General features: G+C 40.9%; 1 protein-coding gene across 1 annotated transcript in view; it reads right to left on the bottom strand.

Annotated features, from left to right (window-relative positions):
- The window catches only part of EFL1 (elongation factor like GTPase 1), a 66652-nt gene that overhangs the window by 24267 nt on the left and 15375 nt on the right, over positions 1–27010 (bottom strand). The window contains exons 9-15 of the mRNA XM_060755210.2: positions 25954–26030; positions 24028–24164; positions 22405–22527; positions 21413–21512; positions 18586–18734; positions 15462–15625; positions 13173–13308 (exon numbers count right to left, since the gene is read on the bottom strand). Coding sequence (XP_060611193.2) covers positions 13173–13308; positions 15462–15625; positions 18586–18734; positions 21413–21512; positions 22405–22527; positions 24028–24164; positions 25954–26030 — 886 coding nt within the window. The remainder of the gene's footprint in view (positions 1–13172; positions 13309–15461; positions 15626–18585; positions 18735–21412; positions 21513–22404; positions 22528–24027; positions 24165–25953; positions 26031–27010) is intronic.

The following is a 27010-nucleotide window of genomic DNA, read 5'->3' as shown; positions in this document are numbered from 1 at the left end:
ATGCCTGCCATAAATGCAGGTGAAACATCGGGAGAGAATGTTTCTGGAACATGGCCATACAGCCCAGAAAACACACAACGACCTACTACTGTACAATCTTTGGAGCAATGTGATCAAACTCTCGAGTAGAGGAATTCCTGCATTGCAAGCCTATAAACTGGCAATGTGAGCGGCCCTCCCTGCTTATCATTTGCAGCAAACACACAGCATCCACGCAAACTAATTTGTTTCAGTGCCTTGCTGCCATCAAAGGCTCCTCAGAAGCGAGACATGTCTGGTTTATATTTCTGCTGACTAAACAAAGAGCTCTGCGAGAGCGGTGTCATGTATCAGCCACAAGGAAACAGCAGGAAAGCAGCATCTCCTCCAAGACAATGCAGAAAACATGGGGAGCCAAACGACAGCTTCTTTTTGCAGAAAGTCTGGCCTATGCTCCTCCATTTTCAAAAGGTTTGCAAAGCCTAATTCTTCTATCCTTTCACTTTTCATAAAATTATTAAAGAGCTATTTGTACACATAATCTTACGAGGGGAATAAGAAAATGCAATGTCACAAAAATCTTTGGAACGAAACAACAAAGAACAGTATGTGGCAGAGTGCACAAGTGACGACAATGTTTCTAAGTACATTTCCCTTCATGTTTACTGTTTTATGTAATGCTGTTGTTTGTTACTTTTGATATGACTGTTTGAATTGCTTTCCTACCCTCTGATCAAAGTCAGAGGATGCAATATCCAGCCACATCATGCCACTGAAATGCCTGTGGCAAGGCCCACAAGCCAAAGGAGGATGACAACTTTTCAAAACATCACTGGCTGCCAAAGGCTTCCTTTAAATGGTGCGATGTGGCCAAAACCACATCATCTCCGAGGGCAAGTCAGCCTTTGTGACTTAGGTTAACAAGGAAAACCAAGTGCCATACAGTCTGCGGATTTCGAGATCAGATTCCGACTTGCTTATTTTAATGCTGACAAGGCTAGAAGGAAACATGTGTGTGCATATTTCCAAACAGAGGCCCATAGGTAGGACCACATCGCCCTTCCAGATTATTTATTCAACATGAAGGCATTGGGATTGCTCCTGTGGGCTTGTTTGCCCCCTGCTGTGGTGGAGGCTCCTACTTTGGAAGCTTTTAAACAGAGGCTGGATGGCCATCTGTCAGGGGTGATTTGAATGCAATATTCCTGCTTCTTGGCAGAATGGGGTTGGACTGGATGGCCCATGAGGTCTCTTCCAACTCTTTGATTCTATGATTCTATGCTGCAAAGACTATCTCTTTCCTTCCTGCTTCACTGTGAAATACAGTTATAATGTTTCATCTGCACCAAGATTAATATCCCTTGGTTGGTTACTAAAAGTAAGCTTGAAACTGTTGCAAACACTAGTTGCTATCAATCTCAATGTAGAAGTAACACTAAAGACCAGCTAGAACAGTGCTTCCCAACCTTCCTAATGCTGCAACCCCTTAATACAGTTCCTCATGTTGTGGTGACCCCCCAACCATAACATTATTTTCGTTGCTACTTCATAACTGTAATTTTGCTACTGTTATGAATCATCATGTAAATATCTGATATGCAGGATGTATTTTCATTCACTGGATCGAATTTGGAACAAAATACCCAATACATCCAAATCTGAATACTGGTCAGGTTGGGTTGGATTGATTTTGTCATTTGGGAGTTGGAGTTTTTGGGATTTATAGTTCACCTACAATCAAAGAGCATTCTGAACTCCACCAACAATGGAATTGAATCAAACTTGGCACATAGAACTCCCACAACCAACAGAAAATAGTGGAAGGGCTTGGTGGGCATTAACCTTGAGTTTTGGAGCTGTAGCTCTCCTACATCCAGAGAGCACTGTGGACTCAAACAAGGATGGATCTGGACCAAACTTGGCATGTTAACACTGGTGGAGTTTGGGGGAAATAGACCTTGACATTTGGGAGCTGTAGTTCACCTACAATCAAAGAGCATTCTTAACTCCACCAATGATAGAATTAGGCCAAACTTCCCACACAGAACCCCCATAATCAACAGAAATTACTGTGTTTTCTGATGGTCTCTGGCGACCCCTTTGACACCCCCTTGTGGCCCTCCCCCAGGGATCCCGATCCCCAGGTTAAGCAATACTGAGCTACAAGAAGGAAAGGAAATTTGTTCAAGAGAAATTTGTTTGTATGTATATTTGTTCTTGTATCTTATATTTGTTCTTATATCTTTCTTTACAACCTTCCTACTTTTCTATCTTCTTGAAAATATTCATCCACTTTCCTTGTAATACTATAATATTTCAATAAAAATGTATTTCAGAAACACTGGAAAAAAAAGAGGGAAGCAAGAGTGAGAGTGCAAACCTGGAGGATGTCTCCCATCTCCTAATCATGATGAAATTATTGAGAAAATGTTATAATATGCACCAGCCTGCAATAAATTTAGCTATACTTAAAACAGTGGCTGATGCAGAGTTTGTATGTTTTTTTTTTTAAAAAAAATCCAAAGGTTCTGAACTAAATGATTATGTGCATGTTTCTTCTATGGGATCTCTTCTACTTATAATAAAAGGTAAAAGTTTCCCCTTGACATTAAGTCCAGACATGTCCGGCTCTGAGGGGGTGGTGCTCATCTCCATTTCTAAGCCGAAGAGTCGGTGTTGTCCGTAGACACCTTCAAGGTCATGACTGCATGGAGCGCCGTTACTTTACTTACTTAGGCGATCCCTCGTTGGACGAGTAAGATGGTCTTCCATTATGGATTTCCCTGTGGGTCCGTATGTGGCTGTGGAGCCCTATTCTTGCTCTGCATCTTCTCCCACAGTGAGGGCATTGGTTTCCAGGTGGAAGGTGGTCCCGGTTGGGGTTGGCTTGACGCGCCTTCCTCCTGGCACGTTTCTCTCTTTCACCCTCCACTCGTGCCTCCTCAAATACTGCAGCACTGCTGGTCACAGCTGTCCTCCAGCTGGAGCGCTCAAGGGCTAGGGCTTCCCAGTTCTCAGTGCCTATGCCAGAGTTTTTAAGGTTGGCTTTGAGCCCATCTTTAAATCTCTTTCCCTGTCCACCAACGTTCCGTTTTCCTTTCTTAAGTTCGGAGTAGAGCAACTGCTTTGGGAGACGGTGGTCAGGCATCCGGACAACGTGGCCGGCCCAGTGGAGTTGATGTTGGAGGACCATCGCTTCAATGCTGGTGGTCTTTGCTTCTTCCAGCACACTGACGTTTGTCCACTTGTCTTCCCAGGAGATTTGCAGGATTTTCCGGAGGCAGCGCTGATGGAAACGTTCCAGGAGCTGCATGTGATGTCTGTAGACAGTCCACGTCTCACAGGCATAGAGCAGGGTTGGGAGGACAATAGCGCCGTTATCTTCCCACCAAAGCGGCACCTATTGATCTACTTGCATTTGCAAGTTTTTGAACTGCTAAGTTGGAAGAAGCTGGGGCTAACTGCAGGAGCTCAACCTGCTCCTCGGATTTGAACCACCAACCTTTAAGTCGGCAAGTTCAGCAGCTCAGCAGTTTAACCCACTGTGCCACCGGGGGCTCCTCCTTATAATATTTATACCTTAATCAGTATCTGTTATCCAGCTGTCTAAAACAGCAATCCTAATCCAGAAAGATATCTGAAGGCAAGGATTTGACTCTAGGACCATTACTTCACACTGCCCTGGTTTAACTTGTTTTGCACAGTGGTTTAGAGGAGACTTAGATCTGGCATCATTCAACATTTCTTTCTCCTTTTCTACATTTCTTTTAGGGCTTTTTGGCCATCTGATAATCATAAACATATTCTTCTTCCAAATGATCTCTAACATCAGCTAGAAGAAAAGGTTGACACCAATGATTATGTGCATGTTATGTTGCGATGTTCAGATATTTAGCCAAAGTGGCCAGAAGTGATTCTAGTATTTGCTTCCAGACTTTGCCCAAAGTGAGATTAATATAACCCCCCCCCCATCATATAACACAGTGGTTTCCAGCCTTTTTTTTTTTACCAGGGACCACTTTGACCACGGAGCAGTATCCAACATTAGCATCAAAAGGATTATGAATCAGTTTTTGGTCTTTTGGTCAACTCTAGATTTGGTTTGGTTATTTGGGGTGCTGATTCAAAAAAATCCATTGGCTAGACCACATCAATTGTGTTGCCCCATCTATAATGCTCCCCTAGGACGCACTGTCCCCCCATTCTAAACTGAAAGCCAGTCCCCACTGTTTCATTTTTTGGGGGCATATTTTACTACCTCACCCAGGGTTTTATCATTTTATCTTGTCCACTTGGCCTGCCCATCCTATTTGATTTTATATTGTGTGAATCTGTTTTGCTATTGTATTTTGTTATTGTAATTTATTCCTATTTCTATTTTATTTTTTGTATTTTATCATGTATTTTGCATTTTACTGTGTTGTGTTGTATTTTAGAAGGGTTTGGCCTCATGTTAGTCGCCCTGAGTCCTCATTGGGGAGATGGTGGCGGGGTATAAATAAAAATTATTATTATTATTATTATTATTATTATTATTAACACAACAAGATGAGTCCACAGCAGATACTGCTGGCTGTTGAATTAGATCACACGCCGGACGCTTCCCAAATGTCTAGGACTGTGTGATGTATCGGTGAATAATGTGTGCAGATCCCAGTAAGGTGGCCTTCTGCAGCTGGTGATTTTGCCAGCACTGATTGTGTTTAAGTGCAGGCCAAGGTCTTTAGGCACTGCACCCAGTATGCCGATCACCACTGGGGCCACCTTTACTAGCTTGTGCTAGAGTCTTTGCAGTTTGATCTTTAAATAAATTATTATTATTATTATTATTATTATTATTTCCAGTATCTGATACAGAACATATGCGATCCAGTAGTCACCATCTGCTCGCCCACAGGAAACCATATTTAATAATCTAGAGCTATGGGCCTTATTTTAGGTCTCTCAGCCCACGTACACGGGTTGGGAACCACTGATATAACAAGTGTTTATCTATTCCTTGAATAGTGATGGTGTCCCTGTGAGAACTCTATTCGCTTCTTTGCATAAACACCCGGATGAATCGTGGAGTGTATTACCATGTTTTTTTACTTCTGAATCTATATTTTAACATTTGGATTGTGCGTTTACATGTTGTAAGCCGCCTTGGGCCTGCTTGCGAAGAAAAAACGGGGTACAAGCAATATGGGATTCCCAAGCAATATGTCCCAAATGCACTTTACGAGAGAGTTAGAATTGTCTGCACACCCACTTATCCCTAAGATATCCATCCTATTTCACCTGGACATGCCCAGCATTTTAAAATCATTACATTTGGCCCTGCCACAGGTTTTTAAATGCTTCGTGATATTTCTGTTATTGTTTTGCTTTGCTATTTATTTATTTATTTACTTTATTTGTATACCGCTGTTCTCAGCCCTTAGGCGACTCACAGCGGTTAACAACAGAAGAGCAAAAATACACTACACGGTAAAAACAATAACATCATAACACTTAAACAATCCTATATAATTAACTACAATAGCCATTCACTGGCGACTCATCACTGAAAACATGATCCAAATCCGTCATCCATTGTTCCATTCCTATGTTCATTACACTCATTGCGCTAACTGTTCGAACGCCTGCTTGAACAACCAGGTCTTCACTTTTTTTGCGGAATACCAATAATGATGGAGCCAGTCTAATATCTGTGGGAAGAGCGTTCCACAGCCAAGGGGCCACCACCAAGAAGGCCCTATCTCTCGTCTCTGTCAGCCGTTATTTATTGAGTTATGAGTTATTTATTGTTGTATTGTTTGTTTGTGTTTTTTGTTTCTGATGTATTTGGGCTTGGCCTCTTGTAAACCGCACCGAGTCCTTCGGGAGATGGTAGTGGGGTATAAATAAAAGTTTATTATTATTATTATTATTATTATTATTATTATTACAAATATCTTGAATAAATAAAAAATAAAAAATAATAATTACTATGACTGAAATATAAATAAAATAAAATAATTACTATGACTGAAAGGGATGTTTTCTATAAATGTGTCTTTAAAACAGAACACACACACACATCCAATTTAAGTTGCAAACTAGCAATTAATGAAAGGGCTCAGTGAAACTTTTTAATACCTGGGAGAATTAAAAATACAATGAATCTTCTGCAGCATATAAAATGGTACAGGCCAAAAAACCTGTCACTTTAGGCTGAGAAGCCAAATTAGGCATGGCACCAAATATGTCCCTGGCAACTGTGTCATTTAGAGAGAGAGAAAAAACTTAACAGCATATGCAAGCTGCCTATGCAACTTTTATTAGGACTTTTGCATAAAGGCAAAGGAAGCTTCACCCTCCAACATAAGAACAGCTTCCCAAATTTAAAATGAAATGTCCAGGTCCATCTCACTCATCCAGAACCTGCCTCCCAAAATTAATAAGGTGGGTAAGCTGAGGATTTTTTGCCTATCGTTACTTTTGCCTTCTCAACAGAACACCTCCCCGCTCTCTCTGCCAATAATACATCAGCGCAACACACACCAAAATAGAGTGACTGTCATCACTTTGACACAATTTAACAGAAAACTTCCCCTGGCGAATTTAGTCACTGTGTAGTTTAAAATGCCAGACTTCTACCTTCATGCATCTGTCAGACATCCCAAAACTATAACAATGTTCAACCAGTGACAAGGGGACATGCAATTTCTTCTGGAGAAGAGAGAAGAGGAAATAGCTCTGCAGTGAATGAGGCATAAGATATCCAACTCACAAGATATCCAATTCATTTTCTAAAATCATAAATTCCAAGGAGGAGAAAGAGAGAAGTAAGAGCAGAGAAGATTAATGTTTACATCTCATTGAGGAACAGAAGTGATATCTAGGTTCTTGTGGGTTTTTTCAGGCTATAGGGCCATGTTCTAGCGGCATTTCTCCTGACGTTTCACCTGCATCTATGGCAAGCATCCTCAGAGGTAGTGAGGTCTGTTGGAATTAGGACAATGGGTTTATATATCTGTGGAATGACCAGGGTGGGACAAAGGGCTCTTGTCTGCTGGAGCTAGGTGTGAATGTTTCAACTGACCACCTTCATTAGGCCTGGCTGAGCATGAGAAAATCTTTTGTTGAGAGGTGTTAAGATGTGCCTGGTTGTTTCCTCTCTGCTGTTTTGCTGTTGTAATTTTAGAGTTTTTTTAATATTGGTAGCCAGATTTTGTTCATGGTCTCTTCCTTTCTGTTGAAATTGTCCACATGCTTGTGGATTTCAATGGCTTCTCTGCGTAGTCTGACATGGTGGTTGTGAGAGTGGTCCAGCATCTCTGTGTTCTCAAATAATCTGCTGTGTCCAGGCTGGTTCATCAGGTGCTCTGCTATGGCTGACTTCTCTGGTTGAAGTAGTCTGCAGTGCCTTTCATGTTCCTTGAAAATTACAACAGCAAAACAGAGCTTGTGAGGATGTCTGCCATAGATGCAGGTGAAACGTCAGGAGAGAACGCTTCTGGAACATGGCCATACAACCTGAAAAACTCACAACAAGCTAGTAATTCTGGCCATGAAAGCCTTTGACAAAACATAAACAAGACTACACAGGGGCCACCAAACGCAGCAATGCACAAACATGAATCAAGGAACATGAAAGGCACTGCAGACTAATTCAACCAGAGAAGTCCACCACAGCAGAAGCACCTGATGAACCAACCTGGATACAGCATATTATCTGAGAACACAGAAATGCTGGACCACTCTGACAACCAGAGAAGCCACTGAAATCCACAAACATGCAGTTTCAACAGGAAGGAGGAAACCATGAAAATGAACAAATCTGGCCACCAGGATTTTAAAAAGCTCTGGAATCAGTACAGTAAATAAAGAACAACACTCAGAAAACAGAGAAATTCCAGACAGGAATAAATCAGGGCCAGCTAACACCTCCCAACAAAAGATTCCCCCAGGGAGAAAATAGCCAGGCTTTGAAGCTGCTAGGGCATTCAATGAGAATAAATCAGGGCCAGCTAACATCTTCCAACAAAAGATTCCCCCAGGCAGAACGCAGCCAGGCTTTGAAGCTGCAAGGGCATTCAATGATAATGGCCAATTGCAACATTCACATTTGCTTCAAGTAGACAATAGTACTTTCCCCACCCTGGACATTCCACACCCCACTTGCCGAGTTTCCAACAGATCTCACAACCTCTGAGGATATCCGTCATAGATGTGGGCAAAATGTCAGGAGAGAATGCTTCTGGAACATGGCCATACAGCCTAGAAAACTCACAGCAAGCAAGTGATCTTGGCCACGATAGCCTTCAACAACACATTAAACATAAACTTCTTCTAAGCCTTAGAAGAAACGGCACATTTACCAAATCTGTATATTTCCTAACATCCTAGCCTCTTTAATTGCCATAAAGGCAATTTTTACTTATGGAGATCCTATTGATGACATCAAATGTCCAGCCCAATTCTTGCAAATGCAGAGCTAGGGTTTTCTTTATTGATTCTATCCAATTCTATCGTGGCCTTCCTTTCTTCCTATTGTCTTCCACCTTACCAAGAATTATTGTCTTTTCTCATGAGACATGTCTTCTCATGAGATGCCTAACATATGTATAAAAGCCTTAATTTAAATGACTTCTAAGGAGAATTCTAGATTCTAGAGCTAGGGAAGTAATGCTACCCCTCTATTCCGCTTTGGTTAGACCACACCTGGAATATTGTGTCCAGTTCTGGGCACCACAATTCAAGAGAGAGATTGACAAGCTGGAATGTGTCCAGAGGAGGGCGACTAAAATGATCAAGGGCCTGGAGAACAAGCCCTATGAGGAGCGGCTTAAGGAGCTGGGCATGTTTAGTCTGAAGAAGAGAAGGATGAGAGGAGACACGATAGCCATGTATAAATATGTGAGAGGAAGCCACAGGGATGAGGGAGCAAGCTTGTTTTCTGCATCCCTGGAGACTAGGACGCAATGGAGCAATGGCTTCAAACTACAAGAGAGGAGATTCCATCTGAACATGAGGAAGAATTTCCTGACTGTGAGAGCTGTTCAGCAGTGGAACTCTCTGCCCCGGAGTGTGGTGGAGGCTCCTCCTTTGGAAGCTTTTAAACAGAGGCTGGATGGCCATCTGTCAGAGGTGATTTGAATGCAACATTCCTGCTTCTTGGCAGAATGGGGTTGGACTGGATGGCCCATGAGGTCTCTTCCAACTCTTTGATTCTATGATTTATTCCAAGACCCATTTATCTGTCTTTCTGACAATTCACAATGTCCACAGAACTCTTTCTTGCTCCACGTTTCAAATTATATTAGATTTTCACAACCATGTAGAGAAATTGGAAATACAATGGCATGGGTAATCAATTACATATCTTTACATTTCAGGATCTTGTCTAGACCCCTCAGAGCTGCCCTTCTGTTTACTTGGGGGAGTTATACGCACTTTCCAAAATGCACAGACCTCTTTCTTAAATTCAGTAAAAACAACCTAATAATGATACTTAAACTGTTAAGACAACCAAGGATTTTTTCAATTAGATACGCCTCCTTGACTTGTACTGGAAAACGGCAAGATACAAATGTATTTTGAGGGGGGAAAGGAGAGTGAGTAGTCAAAAACTGCACTGCAGATTCAATGGACACATCTGTTCCGGCATGTGGTTTAATGCAGTGTTGTAAGAGCAACAAGCAATGTAATCAGCTATGAAAGTCAGCCTGCTGTTGTGGTAAGAAAACGAAGGCCAGTATGTTTAACTGCAAATGAAGATCAATGTATTTAACTGCAAGTGAAACCCAATATCTTAATTTTCGGCAATGTAAACAAATTAAAAGAAGAGCATCCCCTTTTCCAGTACCTCAAAATCTGAAATATTCCAAGGTCCAAAATTGTCCACATAGTTTGCTGAGATAATACTTTCATTTTCTGATGGCTCAATGTACACAAACAAAATTGGCACAATTATTTTTAAATGTTGCAAAAATGATGTGTATAAAGGGTACATGAAAACATGTGTGGTTGAAGGCTTTCATGACTGGACATGCCGCATTATCACGGGGTGTCTGCGCCCTATACCACGGGAGAAATTACACTGCTTAGCTGGTATGCACCACCTGACATCTATCAGGAAGTAGCAGCCAATAGTGAAAGGACCAAGGCAGAGACATCTCCAGCTCATCCCCTGTTTGGGTATCAGCCTGTATGCCAATGACTTAAATCAAGAAATAGTTTTCTAAAATCTACAGAGACACTCACTGGAACACCTCAGCAAGCGAGAGTCCAAAAGTGGCAGGCTCAAACCCAGAACCTCAACTAATGGCTGATACCAAATGAGAGATTGCCCCCTGAGCACACAGAAGACTGGGCGACTTGGAAGGCGCAGAACAGACTGCGCTCCAGCACCACAAGATGCAGAGCCAATCTTCAGAGATGGGGCTACAAAGTGAAGTCCACAACATGCGAGTGTGGAGAGGAGCAAACCACTGACCACCTGCTGCAATGCAACCTGAGCCCTGCCACATGCACCATGGCACTCCAAGTGGCCAGATACTGGTCAAAGGACATTTAATTAACTACAATACTCACAATTTCTGTATTTTGTCTGTTTGTTTGCTTTGTTCTGTTGGAAATGTAATATAATTGACTGGTTGCCCTGACACGACAAATAAATAAATGACTGGAATCACTGGGTTGCTGTGCATTTTTTGGGCTGTATGGCCATATTTCAGAAGCATTCTCTCCTGATATTTTGCCCACATCTATGGTAGGCGTCATAAGAGGTTGAGGGGTCTCAACCTCTGAGGATGCCTGCCATAGATGTAAGTGAAAACATCAGGAGAGAATGCTTCCGGAACAAGGACGTACAGCCCAAAAATGCACAGCAACTCAATGCAGTGTATGTGTGCATTGTGATCCGCCCTGAGTCCCCTTTAGGGTGAGAAGGGCGGAATATAAATACTGTAGATAAACAATAAAACATGTGTGAGTTTTGTGTGCTATCTTCAAGATATCTCATTATGTATGTCTAGGCAAATAAAAACATTTCAAAATCCAATAAATGTATCCAAAATCCAAAGCATGTCTGCTAAGAGATACTCAACCTGTACAACTCTATTATAAATTGAAAAGCCAGGCCAAACAAGACAAAGAACAGATGGACAGATCTGATAGTAAACTGAATAAGGGTATTCAACAGCAGCAAATGTAACACTCTCACTTATGCATATAGTTGTTAGACGTACAGTAAATCCATTGTAACGAATAACTAAGTGAATATGCTAGTTTGCATCAACTCTCAGAACACATGAAAACGTGATTATCAGTATATACTCGAGTATAAGCCCACCCAATGTAAACCGAGGCACCCAATTTCACCCTAAAAAGCTGGGAAAATGTATTGACTCGGGTATAAGCTGAGGGTGAGCAGCTACCAGATAAAATAAAAATTGATACCAAAAAATTGCATTATTGGAGGCATCAGTAGGCTCAATGTTTTTGGATCTATATAAATAAAAATGTAATGTTCGTTTGTGGGATTAATCGAACTCAGAAACCACTGGACAAAATGTTGCCAAATTTGGACACAAGACACCTACTATCTCAAGGAGTGACCATCACTCAAAAAAACCCCCTGATTTTTGTCATTTGGGATTTGTAGCTGCTGGGATTTATAGTTCACCTACAATAAAAGAGCATTCTGAACTCCACCAACAATGGAATTGAACCAATCTTGGCACAAAGGACTCGCACGACCAACAGGAAATTCTGGAAGTGTTTGGTGGGCATTGAGCTTGTATTTTGGAGTTGTAGTTCACCTACATCTAGAGAGCACTGTGGACTCAAACAAGGATGGATCTGGACCAATCTTGGCAGGAATACTCCATATACCCAAATGTGAACTCAGATGGAGTTTGGGGGAAATAGACATTGACATTTAGGAGTTGTAGTTGTTGGGATTCATAGTTCACCTACAATCAAAGAACATTCTGAACCCCACCAATGACAGAATTAAGGCAAACTTCCCACACAGAACCCCCATGAGCAACAGAAAATACTTAAGGCCATCTACTCCAACTCCCTTCACCAGGGCAAGAAAACGTAATCAAAGCTCTCCTGACAAAATCACCCAGCCATAGATAGAGATAGATCATTATGATCATGCACATGGAGATAAAGTATCATAGATTTGAAAGGGACCCCTAAAGGAGGACAATGATATGTTGCATGTTCCAGAGTAGGCAAACCAGACACTCTCCACATCAACACTAACAAAGAAACAGCAAGAAATGCTGTTTGCTCACAAGCACAAAGAAATCACATATATTAGAAACCAACACTTTCTCATTACTTTATTTTCCAGATCACCAGACTGGCCACAGCAACGCATGGCAGGGGACGGTTAGTATTTACATAAAACTGTAATTTAAGATAAGACTGTCCAACACTGATTAAACCATTATTCTAACCTTCTTCAATGTAAATGTGCTTACGTATCCTTCCAATAAAAATAGAGTAAAATAATGGAAATGTACTAATAACAATAATAAAGTAAAATAAATATAATAGTAACAATAATAAATAGAGTAAAATAATAAATGTACTAATAACAATTATAAAGTTAAATAAATATAACAGTAACAATAATAAATAGAGTAAAATAATAAATGTACTAATAATAGAGCATAATAATAAATGTAATAATAATAGAGCATAATAATAAATGTAATAAAATAATAATATATATGTAATAATAATAATAATAAATAGATAAAATAATAAATGTAATAATAACAATAACAACAACAGAGTAAAATAATACGAAAGTTTGACTCTAGTATAAGTCGAGGGGGGCTTTTTCAGCCTAAAAAGGGGGGCTGAAAAACTTGTCTTATACTCGAGTATTTCATATACCAAGTTTTTTCAAGTAAGGTAGAATCAACCCATATTACTTTGTAAAAAAATAAAACATCACAGAAAGATTTACTGCCTGAAATTTCAGATCCTTAAGGATATTTAAGGTGATGTTGTCCATTTACCTAGACAATGTGAGATGGAAGCCAAAGGTAATTGGAAAAAAATGGAGGTAACTCCAGATAGATATAGATTAGCTGATAAATGTCACAGAAACCTCCACTGCTCAGGATTTGTGAAAGAAACAAGGACAAGGAACTACACTTGTTTCAACAATGAAACTTTAAAAAAAAATGTAGGACTGTTACCTAGAACATTCCCTGAAGGTACATCCTGCAGATCCTCTAGTTCTTTTCCCATCAGTAAATAGAGTTCCTCCACGGTGCAGCAAGACAGGTGTGGCACTGAGGGAAGATCATCCGAAGCAGAACATCCAAGAGGAAGCTACGGCCAGGGGAGAAGAGGGGAAAAATAAGTCAGCATATGTTTATTGTTCTCAGAGCATGCCCAGTGTGGAATTCCTCTCACCACGCTAAAACAGTAGATGTGTCTCTTAATGAGACATGCCACATTATCACGGGGTGTGTGCGCCCTACACCACTGGAGAAATTACACTGTTTAGCCGGTATTGCACCAAGAGATTCCATCTGAACATGAGGAAGAACTTCCTGACTGTGAGAGCCGTTCAGCAGTGGAACTCTCTGCCCTGGAGTGTGGTGGAGGCTCCTTCTTTGGAAGCTTTTAAACAGAGGCTGGATGGCCATCTGTCGGGGGTGCTTTGAATGCAATATTCCTGCTTCTTGGCAGAATGGGGTTGGACTGGATGGCCCATGAGGTCTCTTCCAACTCTTTGATTCTATGATTCTACCTGACATCCGCCGGGAAGTAGCAGCCAATATTGAAAGGACCAAGGCAGAGACATCTCCAGCTCATCCCTTGTTTAGGTATCAGCCAGCATGTCAACGACTTAAATCAAGAAATAGTTTTCTAAGATCTACAGAGACACTCGCTGGAACACCCCAGCAAGTGAGAGTCCAAAAGTGGCAGGCTCAAACCCAGAATCTCAACCAATGGCTGATACCAAATGAGAGACTCCCCCTTGGGCACACAGAGGACTGGGCGACTTGGAAGGCGCTGAACAGATTGCACTCTGGCACCACGAGATGCAGAGCCAACCTCAAGAAATGGGGCCACAAAGTGGAATCCATGACATGCGAGTGTGGAGAGGAGCAAACCACAGACTACCTGCTGCAATGCAACCTGAGCCCAGCCACATACACAAGGGAGGACCTCTTTGTGGCAACACCAGAGGCATTCCAAGGGGCCAGATACTGGTCAAAGGACATTTAATCAAGTACCAAGCTTGCAAACTTTGCATTTTGTCTCTTTGTTTGTTTTGTTAAAAATGTAATACAAATGTCTGGTTGCTCCTGACACGATAAATAAGCTCTTAATAATCTTTATTTTTCTCTCTCTCTCTTTTAAAAGGTACTATGTGATCAGGGTAATTTTCTTCTGCTTCATGCCAAGATGCAGAAAAAAGTCCTAAAGACAGGATTATATTAATAAATATAATCTAAATTCTAAATTCTCCAACTGATGTTTTACATTTATCATTCTACTCCCCCTGCTTTCATCTTGAATTTAAGCCCATTTTAACGAACTTATTTAATCAAGTTTTATTGTGTTTAGTTAATTATTACAGGAGTTGTAGGATAGTAAAGGTTTCCCCTGACATTAAGTCTAGTCATGCCCGACTCTGGGAGGTGGTGCTAATGTCCATTTATAAGCCGTAGAGCCAGCGTCGTCCATAGACACCTCCAAGGTCATGTGGCCAGCATGACTACATGGAGCACTGTTACCTTCCCCCCAGGGCAGTACCTATTTATCTACTCACATTTGCATGTTTTCGAACTGCTAAGTTGGCAGAAGCTGTATAGCCATTAGTATTTGTTTGTTGTGTATTTTTGTTTTTTATTGTCCATATGGTCGGTGGACTAGTCAATAAACAGAACTATATATTCATAAATACATAAGAGAAGTATTAAAAGATGCTAAAAGAAAAAATATTTGAAGAACATAAAATATTAACCATGTATTGTCGAAGGCTTTCATGGCCGGAATCACTGGATTGTTGTAGGTTTTTTTGGGCTATATGGCCATTTTCTAGAGGCATTTTCTCCTGACGTTTTGCCTGCATCTATGGCAAGCATCCTCAGAGGTAGTGAGGTCTGTTGGAACTAGGAAAAAAGGGTTTATATATCTGTGGAATGACCAGGGTGGGACAAAGGACTATTGTCTGTTGGAGCTAGGTGTGAATCAAATGCTAATCAAAGTGGTCAGTTGAAACATTCACACCTAGCTTCAACAGACAAGAGTCCTTTGTCCCACCCTGGTCATGCCACGGGCATATAAACTCTTTTTTCCTAGTTCCAACAGACCTCACTACCTCTGAGAATGCTTGCCATAGATGCAGGCGAAACGTCAGGAGAAAAAGCCTCTAGAACATGGCCATATCGCCTGAAAAAACCCACAACAACCCAATATAAACCATATTTTTAAAAACAGCTCAGCATACTCTATTTTGCCCAACTTACCTTTTGCAATGATTCAGCAGGGTCATATTTTGGCCCAAGAACAAAGAGCTTCTGCCCCCTTTTCACAACTCCACTGAAGACCCTTGCAAAAGCAATAAACGCGTCCTTGTTTTCCACTTCTTCTCTCAGTGTTGCTGGGAGCATGGTAGGCACCTGATTATCCCCTAATGAAGGGTCAAGAAAATAAGAACTATATATACATATGTTGACTTGCTTTATTCTATACCCAAGGCCAGTAGTGCTAATAGCACACAAACTAATATCTATACACATAATAAAAGTGAAAATATGTATGTGTGTGTGTGTGGCTGGGGTGTCCACTCCCACAGACAAACTCCCACTTCCACCAATGGCTCTCCCTCCAATGACATTGCTGGTTACAGTGAATGCTATAAACATGTACAAGAGCCCTGCCCATGTCCTCCACAAACACCATACTGCCCACTACCCAAGTGAAAGCTTTCATACAAGATATTAATTTATTAATTTTTTTTAATTAGATACGTTTTATTGATTGGCCTATTGGCCGTATCAAAACATTTAACACATAACACAATTAACACATAGTCATAGATAGTCATACATACAACATACAATCCTCGGTATAAAAGGAGTTAAAATAAACAAGCTGTCAACAGGATCTCGTTCAGATCAAATGTCTGCGTCACCTCCACAGTTTACCCCAATTGATTCTAAATGTGCAATTCTCAGCTGTGTTGCTTTGAATAGAAAAAGGGCTGTTTTGTGTGTTATTTTAGGGTTCTGGCCAGCCAACAAAAATGAGGTTTTAATATATGGGTCCCAGTGTGTTTTTTGAATAATGTATGGTCCAAGGCAATGGTCTCTCTCTTTCTTATACAGCTCACAGTTGAACAATACATGTGTGATATCCTCCACCTCTGGTGTTCCACAAATACAAAATCGTTCGTTGTATGGGACTTGATTAAACCTTCCGTGCTTGTCCATTGTATCCAGCTGTTCAAAACGAGCTCTGGTAAATACCCTCCTAAGGTGTTTAGGCATTTCTGTTTTTAGATATCGAGCTGTTTGGAAAGTATGTTTAAAGCGGCCTAACCATTTCAGTGAGCCAATGTCTTTTTGGCCTTCTATATCCAATACTCGTTGAGCAACTATTTTTGGGTCTAACTCTTCTAAGAGATTCGGATACCGAGTCGGAAGTCCACAGCTCCTGATGTATTTTGTCAGGAGAACTAACCAAGAGGTCTGATGTTGATTTTCTATCTGCTCTAACAGGCACAGTTTGGGGAGTCTATCATTTTCCATGGCCATCAGTTTTGCCCAGTAGTTGTAGGCCCTGATTTTGGATAAGCCATCCACTGTGTGTACTCCCAGTTCCGCCCTTACTGTGGCAGCTGGGGTCGTCCTGTCCACTCCTAGGAAACTTCGCAGGTGCTGTGATTGTGATTGCTCTAATAATGGTACCTGGTTTAGACCCCAAACTTCAGCTCCGTACAAGAGCATGGGAGTAACCTTTGCTTTATATACTTTGAGAAGTGGGTCTAAGGATCCTGGCTGGTTGTGATTTGTCAGTTTAAGTAGTTGGTTTCATACAAGGATAATTCCATCCTAAATTTTATGTGTTTCCTCCACTACAAACATGTCCACTACAAACATGTGTTTCTTACTCTCTCTATTGGAGTGGAATTTGAATGACCCTGTCCACTGCCTCTCACTTAACCTTTAACTTTCCTATTCTTTTCTAAGATACACAGCAAACAGAGGAATTGATCAGCAACTGAACATACTAGAGAGGTTTGAGGAGAATTCACCATGATTTACAGGAGTTGTATTTACTGGGATGTATAGTTTACCTGCGATCTAAGAGCACTCTGAACACCACCAACAATCAACCTGGAACTAACTTGGCACACAGAACCCTCATGACCAACGATGGACCTGGAACTAACCTGGCATTCAGAACCCCCATGACCAATCAATCATACTGGAGGTCTTTGAATGGAATTATAGGAATTGTAGTTCACCTGAATCCAGAGAGCACTGTGAACCCAAACACCGATGGATCTGGACCAAACTTGGCACACATACCCGATATGCCCAAAGTTGAATACTGGTGGGTTTTGAAGGGAATCCCAGTTGTAGGTACTGGGATTTATAGTTCACCTGCAATCAATGAGCCCTCTGAACTCCACCAAAGATGGAATTGGACCAAACTTGGCACACAGAGCTCCCTTGACCACCAAAAATACTGGAGGTCTTCAGGGGAAAGATTCACCTTGTTTGGGGGGAGTTGTAGTTCACCTGAATCCAGAGAGCACTGTGAACCCAAACACCGATGGATCTGGACCAAACTTGGCACACATACCTGATATGCCAAAATTTGATTACTGGAGGGGTTTGGGAAAAAAACTGGCTTTCCTTTCTGGGAGCTGAAGTTCACAGGCAACCAGAGAAACTGTGACCTCCACTGATGATGGACCTGGACTAAACTCAACCTACTGGAGGGGTTTGAGGAGACTGACTCACCTTAGTGGGAATTGTAGTTTACCCTACAGCCAGAGAGGATACTGAACCCCACTGATGACGCATCTAGAGCAAACTTGCCCAACATAACAAACTTTAAGTATTGATGGAGTTTTTCAGGGTTAACTTGGCATGATGTGAGTTATAGTTCTCCCACAACCTTATGCATTTTGTACAATTTAAAAACTGACTTTTTCAAATAACCCGGGCAACACCAAGTACCCAAGCTAGTAAAACCTTAAAATTGGGGTCTCAATGCCATTTAATAAAAAAAAAAAACAGCTTTCTTCATAAAAGAAAATAAAATGACCAGTGACTCCTCAATGACTGATGGCATTTGTTTCTTGAAAAGAAGGGCAAAAACAGATATATCATAACTGGTGGGAGTTTGCCTCTCTACACATACAAATGAAGGGGGGTTCTTTGAAATGCTCTCCATTTACAATGGCCTTGCCTAGCTTGGAACTTTCCAGATATGTTGGAATACAACTTCTGTGATTATGGGAGTTGTAGTCTAACGTAGTCTAACGTATCTGACTAAGAAAGGCTGGTTTACAATGGCATGAACAACAAAAGTTTCTCCAGCAAAAACAAACCCAACCCAACTCTTCCTTTTGCTTACCTTTTGGCATTCCGTCCTTTAAAGAATGGTCTTCTGAATTTCCTCCAGAAGTCTGTTGCGTTGACTCTAGCCCCTGGTTAGCCAACTTTTCAGCATGCCTTTGCTTTGCACGCTCACGCCGCTCAGCTATTTCTTCTTGTGAAAGTGGCCTATTGCACCATTAAAAACATCATCAACTATTGTAAGGCAGGATAAGAACTATTTGGACTATTCTATGAAAGACCTGCAGTTTCTGAACATATTTTATCAGGTTTTCCAAGTGGCATTAATGTAAGTCATGTACAAAGACTCTCACTTACGCTTATAGTTGTTGGACGGATAATAAATCCATTGTAACAAATAACTAAGTGAATATGCTAGTTTATTTATTTTATTTATTTATTTACTGTGCTTATAGACCGCTGTTCTCAGCCCAGGGGCGACTCACAGTGGTGTACAACATGGAGAGAATAAGGTGCAAATTACAGAACATAACCCAACAACAACCTAGCAATATCAAAACAACATCAAAACAACATCATCAACAACATTAACAATCTCAATATTAATAATACAAAATACAAAAGGTCATTCATGTCGTCTCATCGTTAAGCCACAATCCAATATCGTTTTCCGTTGTACCATTCCTGTCATCATTGCCATTTATTGCACTTCTTGTACGAACGCCTTCTCGAACAGCCACATCTTTAGTTTCTTGAGGAATATCATAAGGGAGGGCGCCAGTCTGATGTCCACGGGAAGGGTGTTCCACAGCCGAGGAGCCACCACCGAGAAGGCCCTGTCTCTCGTCCCCTCCAGGCGTGCCTGTGAGGCAGGCGGGATCGAGAGCAGGGCCTCCCCGGACGATCTCAAAGTCCTCATGGGCTCATAGGCCGAGATGTGGTCAGAGAGGTATCTTGGGCCGGAACCGTTTAGGGCTTTGTAGGCCAACGCCAGCACCTTGAATTGAGACTGGTAGCAAATCGGCAGCCAATGGAGCTGGTACAACAAGGGCGTTGTATGCTCCCTGCGTCCCGCTCCTGTTAGTAACATGGCTGCCGCACGCTGGACCAGTTGAAGCTTCCGGGCCGTCTTCAAGGGCAACCCCACATAGAGAGTGTTGCAGTAGTCTAAGCGGGATGTAATCAGAGCGTGGACTACAATGGCCAAGTCAGACTTCCCGAGGTACAGGCGCAGCTGGCGCACGAGCCTGAGCTGTGCAAATGCTCCCCTGGTCACTGCCGAGACCTGGGGCTCCAGGTTCAGTGATGAATCCAGGATCACACCCAAGCTGCGAACCTGCGCCTTCAAGCGGAGTGCAACCCCGTCCAGCACAGGCTGTAACCCTATACCCTGTTCAGCCTTGCGACTGACCAGGAGTACCTCTGTCTTGTCTGGATTCAATTTCAATTTGTTCGCCCTCATCCAGACCGTTACAGCGGCCAGGCACCGGTTCAGGACCTCGACAGCCTCCTTAGTAGAAGGTGGAAAGCATGCTACTAAGCTACTTAGCATCAACAGTCAGAACACAAGATATTTTTTTTTCATCTCGTACTTATATGTCCAGTGTTTTGCTTACAAGTCCATGGATCTCTCTCCAAAACTTCTGAATTTTCTCACATGTCCATCAAAGATGGAAGAAAGTACCTTTCTTCCCTTCACACTTCCAACATGCTTTGGAAACATTATTGTAACATTTAGCCAAAGTACGAGATGAAAGCTGAATACTACTTATTGGGAATACTGGATTTTGAAATTGAAAGGAATAAAGATAAACTCCTTTTCCTCATGGCAACGGCGGCAAGACTGGAGATAGCAAGAAAGTGGAAAAATAAAGAACTACCCACAAAAGAAGAATGGAAATTAAAACTAATGGATATAATGAATATGGATGCATTAACACAATGCATGGCAACCAGACAGAGGACTGGTGTAAGCAAGACTGACTGGACTGCAGTTGAGAGATACCTAAAAGATAACCAATAACCGACAATAACCGATACACAAGAGATAAATCAAGAAGAATAATTAGTGCAATTATTGGTTAATAAACATTGGAACGGAATAATGGATGACGAATCTGGATCATGTTTTTGATGATGAGACGATAGTGAATAGTGAATGGTTATTGTAGTAATTGTTTATTAATTATGTAATATGTTAGGTTGTTAAATGTTTTTACACTGTAGCATTGAATTTTTGCTGTTCTTATTTGTTGTGAACTGCTGTGAGTCGCCTTCGGGCTGAGAACAGCGGTATATAAGTAAAGTAAAGTAAAGTAAATAAATAAATAAGATAATCCTAATTGAAAACAAAAATAACACTAACAAAGCTATTTGGGGCAAATCAGTAACTAAGAGAATTAACACTCCCCGTCACACTTTCCAACTTTTTGCACACCTTGCCCCTACCCTTTTCGGGTTTTTTTTACTTCCCCTTCACTGACTCCCCCTCTATCTTTTCTCTTTCCTCTGTTTTTAGATAAATAGTTGATATTTGACATGCCGATGATTAACATTCTGTCAATGTACTCTTGAACAAAAACCTTCAATAAAAATTATTATTAAAAAAAAGAACACATGATAATGAAAATATATTTCATATGTTGGTAGCACCATCAAAATGAAGAAATGCTATAGAAGGCAACAGGATTCTAAAGCTATTTCATAAGTATTATTCATGGCAGTTCAAGTGTTGTCAAACTGCATCAATGTTATAGTGCAGTTGTACACCTAGTTTCAGATACAGGCACATTACCTTAATGAGGACTAACCAAAAAAGTTCTAGATTTCCATACTGAGATTTAGTGTCTGGAGCAGAAAAAGATCAAATGGCATTGTTTTCTCACCTTGGCTTGTTCTGCGGCAACAGCTTAGGATCAACTGCAAACATCTTGGAAACAAAGACAATAACCGGGGCAATTTCTTCACTGCTGCATTTCATAAAAGCTAAGGAAACATAAATCCAAAATATAACACGTCTCTTCCACTTTGGTTAAAAAAAAACTTTGGTTCTACAAATATTTGCCAAAAGATATGCAAAATGAAAGGAGGAAGGTAATTTATGTTAAATGTTTTCTAAGTCTCTCGGTCATTTTGAACTTTGCAGAAAGCTGAATTGTTTTCAAAACTTTTAGTAATAACAGTAATAACTTTTAGGAAGGGACAGAAATTCAGTAGGGGCCAATTTAGATTTCTATGAACTAGAGCTCACAATTTTCAGCCAAACTTTAGTTTTTGTTGCCACTTTTAGATTTCAGAGAGGATAAAAAAACAAAGATTTCCCCTTGACATTAAGTCTAGTCGAGTCCGACTCTGGGGGGTGGTGCTCATTTCCATTTCTAAGCCGAAGAGCTGCCATTGTCCATAGACACCTCCAAGGTCATGTGACTGGCATGACTGCATGGAGCGCCATTATCTTCCTGCTGGAGCGGTACCAAATGATCTACTCACACTTGAATGTTTTCAAACTTATAAGCTGGGGCTAACAGCGGGAGCTCACCCTGGATTTGAACCACTGACCTTTTGGTCAGCAAGTTCAACAGCTCAGCAGTTTAACCTGATGCACCACTGGGGGCTCCAAAGAGGATAGCTATGTTTAAACCTAGAGAATACCATGATAGCAATTAAGGATAGATATGGTGACGTAAAAAGAGAAATGGCTATATGCAGCCAGTGACCTCCCTCTCATTTTAGGATATTATTCAGCAACATGGGAGTGCAGTTTATTTTCTGCAGTTTCTCTCCTCCCTATTTTGCAATGAATTCTACCATTTCAAAATGAGTATCATTTGAATGGAGCATAACCTCCATAGCTGAATTGTCTACAATATTGACTCACCGTCTTTCAGCTCTTGTGTTTCTTGAGGCAGGCAATCGAATGCTTTTGTTCCCACAGACATTAATTTTTCAACTCTCTCAGCAGAAATATCAAGAGGACTAGGGAGTTTACTACAGACCATGGCTAAGCGCAAAGTGTTATGGAAACGTACAGATGTTCACTGCTTCAACATGAGTCAAAAAGGAAAAAAACAGAAGAGAATAGTATCCAGTAAGAATCATAAAATCTAGAGTTGGAAGAGACCTTGTGGGCCATTCAGTCCAACCCCCTACCAAGAAGGAGGAAGATCACATTCAAAGCACCCCCAACAGATGGCCATCCAGACTCTGCTTAAGAGCAAGCAATGCTTTCAACAAGGATCCCCAAAGCAATCAACTGGAATTAAAGCTCTACAAGGCATGTTTGGAAGCCCGATACAGAATGAGGATTGATTGATGATGAAACAAAAAGATATTTGGTTGGATGAATTCTGTTTTTTTCTCTTCTTCAGCTCATCTTCCAGGAATGTCATGCTCCCCATGCTCTATTCTGCCTTGGTTAGACCACACCTGGAATATTGTGTCCAATTCTGGGCACCACAATTGAAGAGAGATATTGACAAGCTGGAATGTGTCCAGAGGAGGGTGACTAAAATGATCAATGGTCTGGAGAACAAGCCCTATGAGGAGCGGCTTAGGGAACTGGGCATGTTTAGCCTGAAGAAGAGAAGGCTGAGAGGAGATATGATAGCCATGTATAAATATGTGAGAGGAAGCCACAGGGAGGAGGGAGCAAGCTTGTTTTCTGCTTCCTTGGAGACTAGGACGCGGAACAATGGCTTCAAACTACAAGAGAGGAGATTCCATCTGAACATGAGGAAGAACTTCCTGACTGTGAGAGCCGTTCAGCAGTGGAACTCTCTGCCCCGGAGTGTGGTGGAGGCTCCTTCTTTGGAAGCTTTTAAGCAGAGGCTGGATGGCCATTTGTCAGGGGTGATTTGAATGCAATATTCCTGCTTCTTGGCAGAATGGGGTTGGACTGGATGGCCCATGAGGTCTCTTCCAACTCTTTGATTCTATGATTCTATGATATGATATTGACAAGCTGGAATGTCTCCAGAGGAGGGCGACTGAAATGATCAAGGGTCTGGAGAACAAGCCCTATGAGGAGCAGCTTAAAGAGCTGGGCATGTTTAGCCTGAAGAAGAGAAGGCTGAGAGGAAACATGATAGCCATGTATAAATGTGTGAGAGGAAGTCATAGGGAGGAGGGAGCAAGCTTGTCTTCTGCTGCCCTGGAGACTAGGACATGGAACAATGGCTTCAAACTACAAGAAAGGAGATTCCATCTGAACATTAGTAAGAACTTCCTGACTGTGAGAGCCATTCAGCAGTGGAACTCTTTGCCCGGAGTGTGGTGGAGGCTCCTCCTTTGGTGGTTTTTAAACAGAGGCTGGATGGCCATCTGTCAGGAGTGCTTTGAATGCAATGTTCCTGCTTCTTGGCAGGGGACTGGATTGGATGGCCCATGAGGTCTCTTCCAAATCTAGGATTCTATGATTCTATAATACACTATTTTCTACACGAGGAAGCAATACATATTTAACACCCTCCCCCCAATAAATATATTTTTTCTCTAAGGATACAAAGAACTGCCTCTGATACTGGCAGCCACTGGCTACAGATGGCATTGAGCTGAACCTTCGGATCAGTGTGAGATAATTCACGAACACCAATTTTCAGCTCCAGGGTGGCAACTATTTTATCAATTTTCTCCTTGTCTCTACAAAGGAAGCAGAAATACACAGTTGGAAGTGCTGCCCTGACTAGCCGATAAGAATATTCCAAATTAGCTACTTTAATGCTCCAAGTTGCCTACATATCCCAACTGACCTATTCTAAAGGGTTTTTCAAGCATACTAGTCTGTAGCCATAATTATTAAGTTCTCCCAGCATAACACTTTCCACCTGTCATGATGAAGTAGACCAAGAGTGGACAACGAAGGGAATGGAAGCTATTTATTACTGCTACGGGGCAGGCCTATTTCTTCTCCTCTTCCATATGTGCATTTCCCTCCTGCAATATTTGCAAGCCCTATATATCTATGTTTATATCTATCTAGACAGCTCTCTCTCTCTCTCTGTGTGTGTGTGTGTGTGTGCATTTCCCCTGCAAAATTTGCAAGCCCTACATATCTATATTCATATATATCTAGACACGTCTATATATATTTGTGTGTGCATTTATCCCAGTAATATTTGCAAGCCCTATATATCTAAATTCATATATATCTATCTAGACATCTCTCTATTGGTAATTATATCTACATAGAATTTGCAAATACTTGCAAACATGTGAGGAGAAATTCATATATCAAATTATTTCTATATACACACTTATACATACACACAGATATACAAATATAGAAGTACCTCTATATATTTAATCAATATCTATATAGGATTTGAAGACTTGCAAAAATGTGAGAAGAAAATTCATATATAAAATTGGTTCTCTATACAAGCATATATATATATACATACACACAGATATACAAATATATAGGTACCTCTATATATTTAATCAATATCAATATCTATATCTATATAGGATTTGAAGACTTGCAAAAATGTGAGGAGAAAATTCATATATAAAATTATTTCTATATACACACATATACATACACAACGATATACAAATTTATGGCTACATCTATGTATTTAATCAATATCAATATCTATACAGGATTTGAAGACTTGAAAACATGTGAGGAGGAAATTCATATATAAAATTATTTCTATATACATACATATACACACACATACAGATATACAAATTTATAGGCACCTCTATATATTTTATCAATATCAATATCTATATAGGATTTGAAGACTTGAAAACATGTGAGGAGAAAATTCATACATAAAAATAATGTATACATATAGATACAGGTAATATATAGGTACATAGGAATTGCAAAGGCTTGCAGGGGGAAATTCCAATAAGTAATAAATATTACATATTGGAAAATATTTATATATTGGAAAATATTAATAAATATTTCAGGGGGAAATGCTTTAATAAGATTAATGGGTATTCCTGACTTGCAAAGGCTTCTCTCCCTCTCCAGAGAGTGAGAGAGGGGTTGGAAAAGAAAACACACAGCTAAGGGAGGGGAAGAGGAGAGAGAAATAAATCATATATTGCAAAAACTGGCTTCCAGGCTTCACTGTCTGGCTTGACTCCATTATTAGCCGAGGGAGGCCTTTTCCGCCCAACAAAAGAGCTGAAAAACTGGGCTTATCTTCGAGTATATATGGTAATCCACTTTGAGCTGATTGTGGGGGGAGCTATGGACAAAGCCACCTCAAAAGGTTTGGGGGGGGGGGGCTGCACTTTGGGCTCCCAAGGGCTACATGAAGCCCATAGCCCACTTTGTCCACTTCTGTATCATGAAGTTCATGAGATTATGTAACAAATTTTCAGCTTACAAGTAAAATATCTTTCTGCTATAAGTTATTTTTAAAAGACCCTCTATTTATTGTCACCAAGGGATATTTCTTCTGATTACCTTTTCACAACTGCATCATAGAGGCTCCATATGTTTTCCAGCACCAGTTGCACAAACAAAGGCTTCTTTCCTTTCGACTGGAACAAAACAGAGGGTTACATGAACAGAGAGCACCCAATGCAATGTTAAAGCTGATTTAATTCAGATCTCTGATAGAACAGCATCTCCCATTGTGACTGTAGCATATTTGTGATACAAGGAATGAAATGAAAAAGCATATTAATCCATATTAATCTGAAATGGACAATTCTGGATAATATGTACAGCCTCAACAAGGGAATCTTGCTTTGCCCTTCTTGCAGGAACAGTTTACTATATGGGTTGTTGTAGGTTTTTTCGGGCTATATGGCCATGTTCTAGAGGCATTTCTCCTGACATTTCGCCTGCATCTATGGCAAGTATCCTCAGAGGTAGTGAGGTCTGTTGGAAGTAGGAAAAAGGGTTTATATATCTGTGGAATGACCAGGGTGGGACAAAGGACTCTTGTCTGCTGGAGCTAGGTGTGAATGTTTCAACTGACCACCTTGATTAGCATAGAATGGTCTGACAGTGCCTAGAGCAAACTTTTGTTGAGAGGTGATTAGATGTCCTTGTTTGTTTCCTCTCTGTTGTTGTGCTGTTGTAATTTTAGAGTTTTTTAATACCGGTTTCCTTAAACAGGGGGTTGACCGCTCCCTATAATTCACACCAGTTAGTGGTCTGGCTGCCGCTCGTTGGACCAATTGGAATTTCCGGGCTGTCTTCAAGGGCAGCCCCACGTAGAGCGCATTGCAATAGTCAAATTTAGAGGTAACTAAGGCGTGGACCACCACGGCCAAATCTAACTTCACGAAGTACGGTCGCAGCTGGCACCTATAATTCTGTTACTATGTAATGTGCTATACATATTGATAATAGCACTGAATATCAATAATAGTACTCGAAATTGTGTATTCATCAAATAATAACAATAAATAATAATAACACTTTATTTGTATCCCGCTACCATCTCCCCAAGGGACTCGGTGCGGCTTACATGAGGCTGAGCCCAAACACAATAATACAAGCAATAACAACA

Source organism: Anolis sagrei, chromosome 9 (assembly GCF_037176765.1).
Source record: "Anolis sagrei isolate rAnoSag1 chromosome 9, rAnoSag1.mat, whole genome shotgun sequence".
Taxonomy (NCBI): domain Eukaryota; kingdom Metazoa; phylum Chordata; class Lepidosauria; order Squamata; family Dactyloidae; genus Anolis; species Anolis sagrei.
This window is presented reverse-complemented; position numbering and strand designations above follow the sequence as displayed.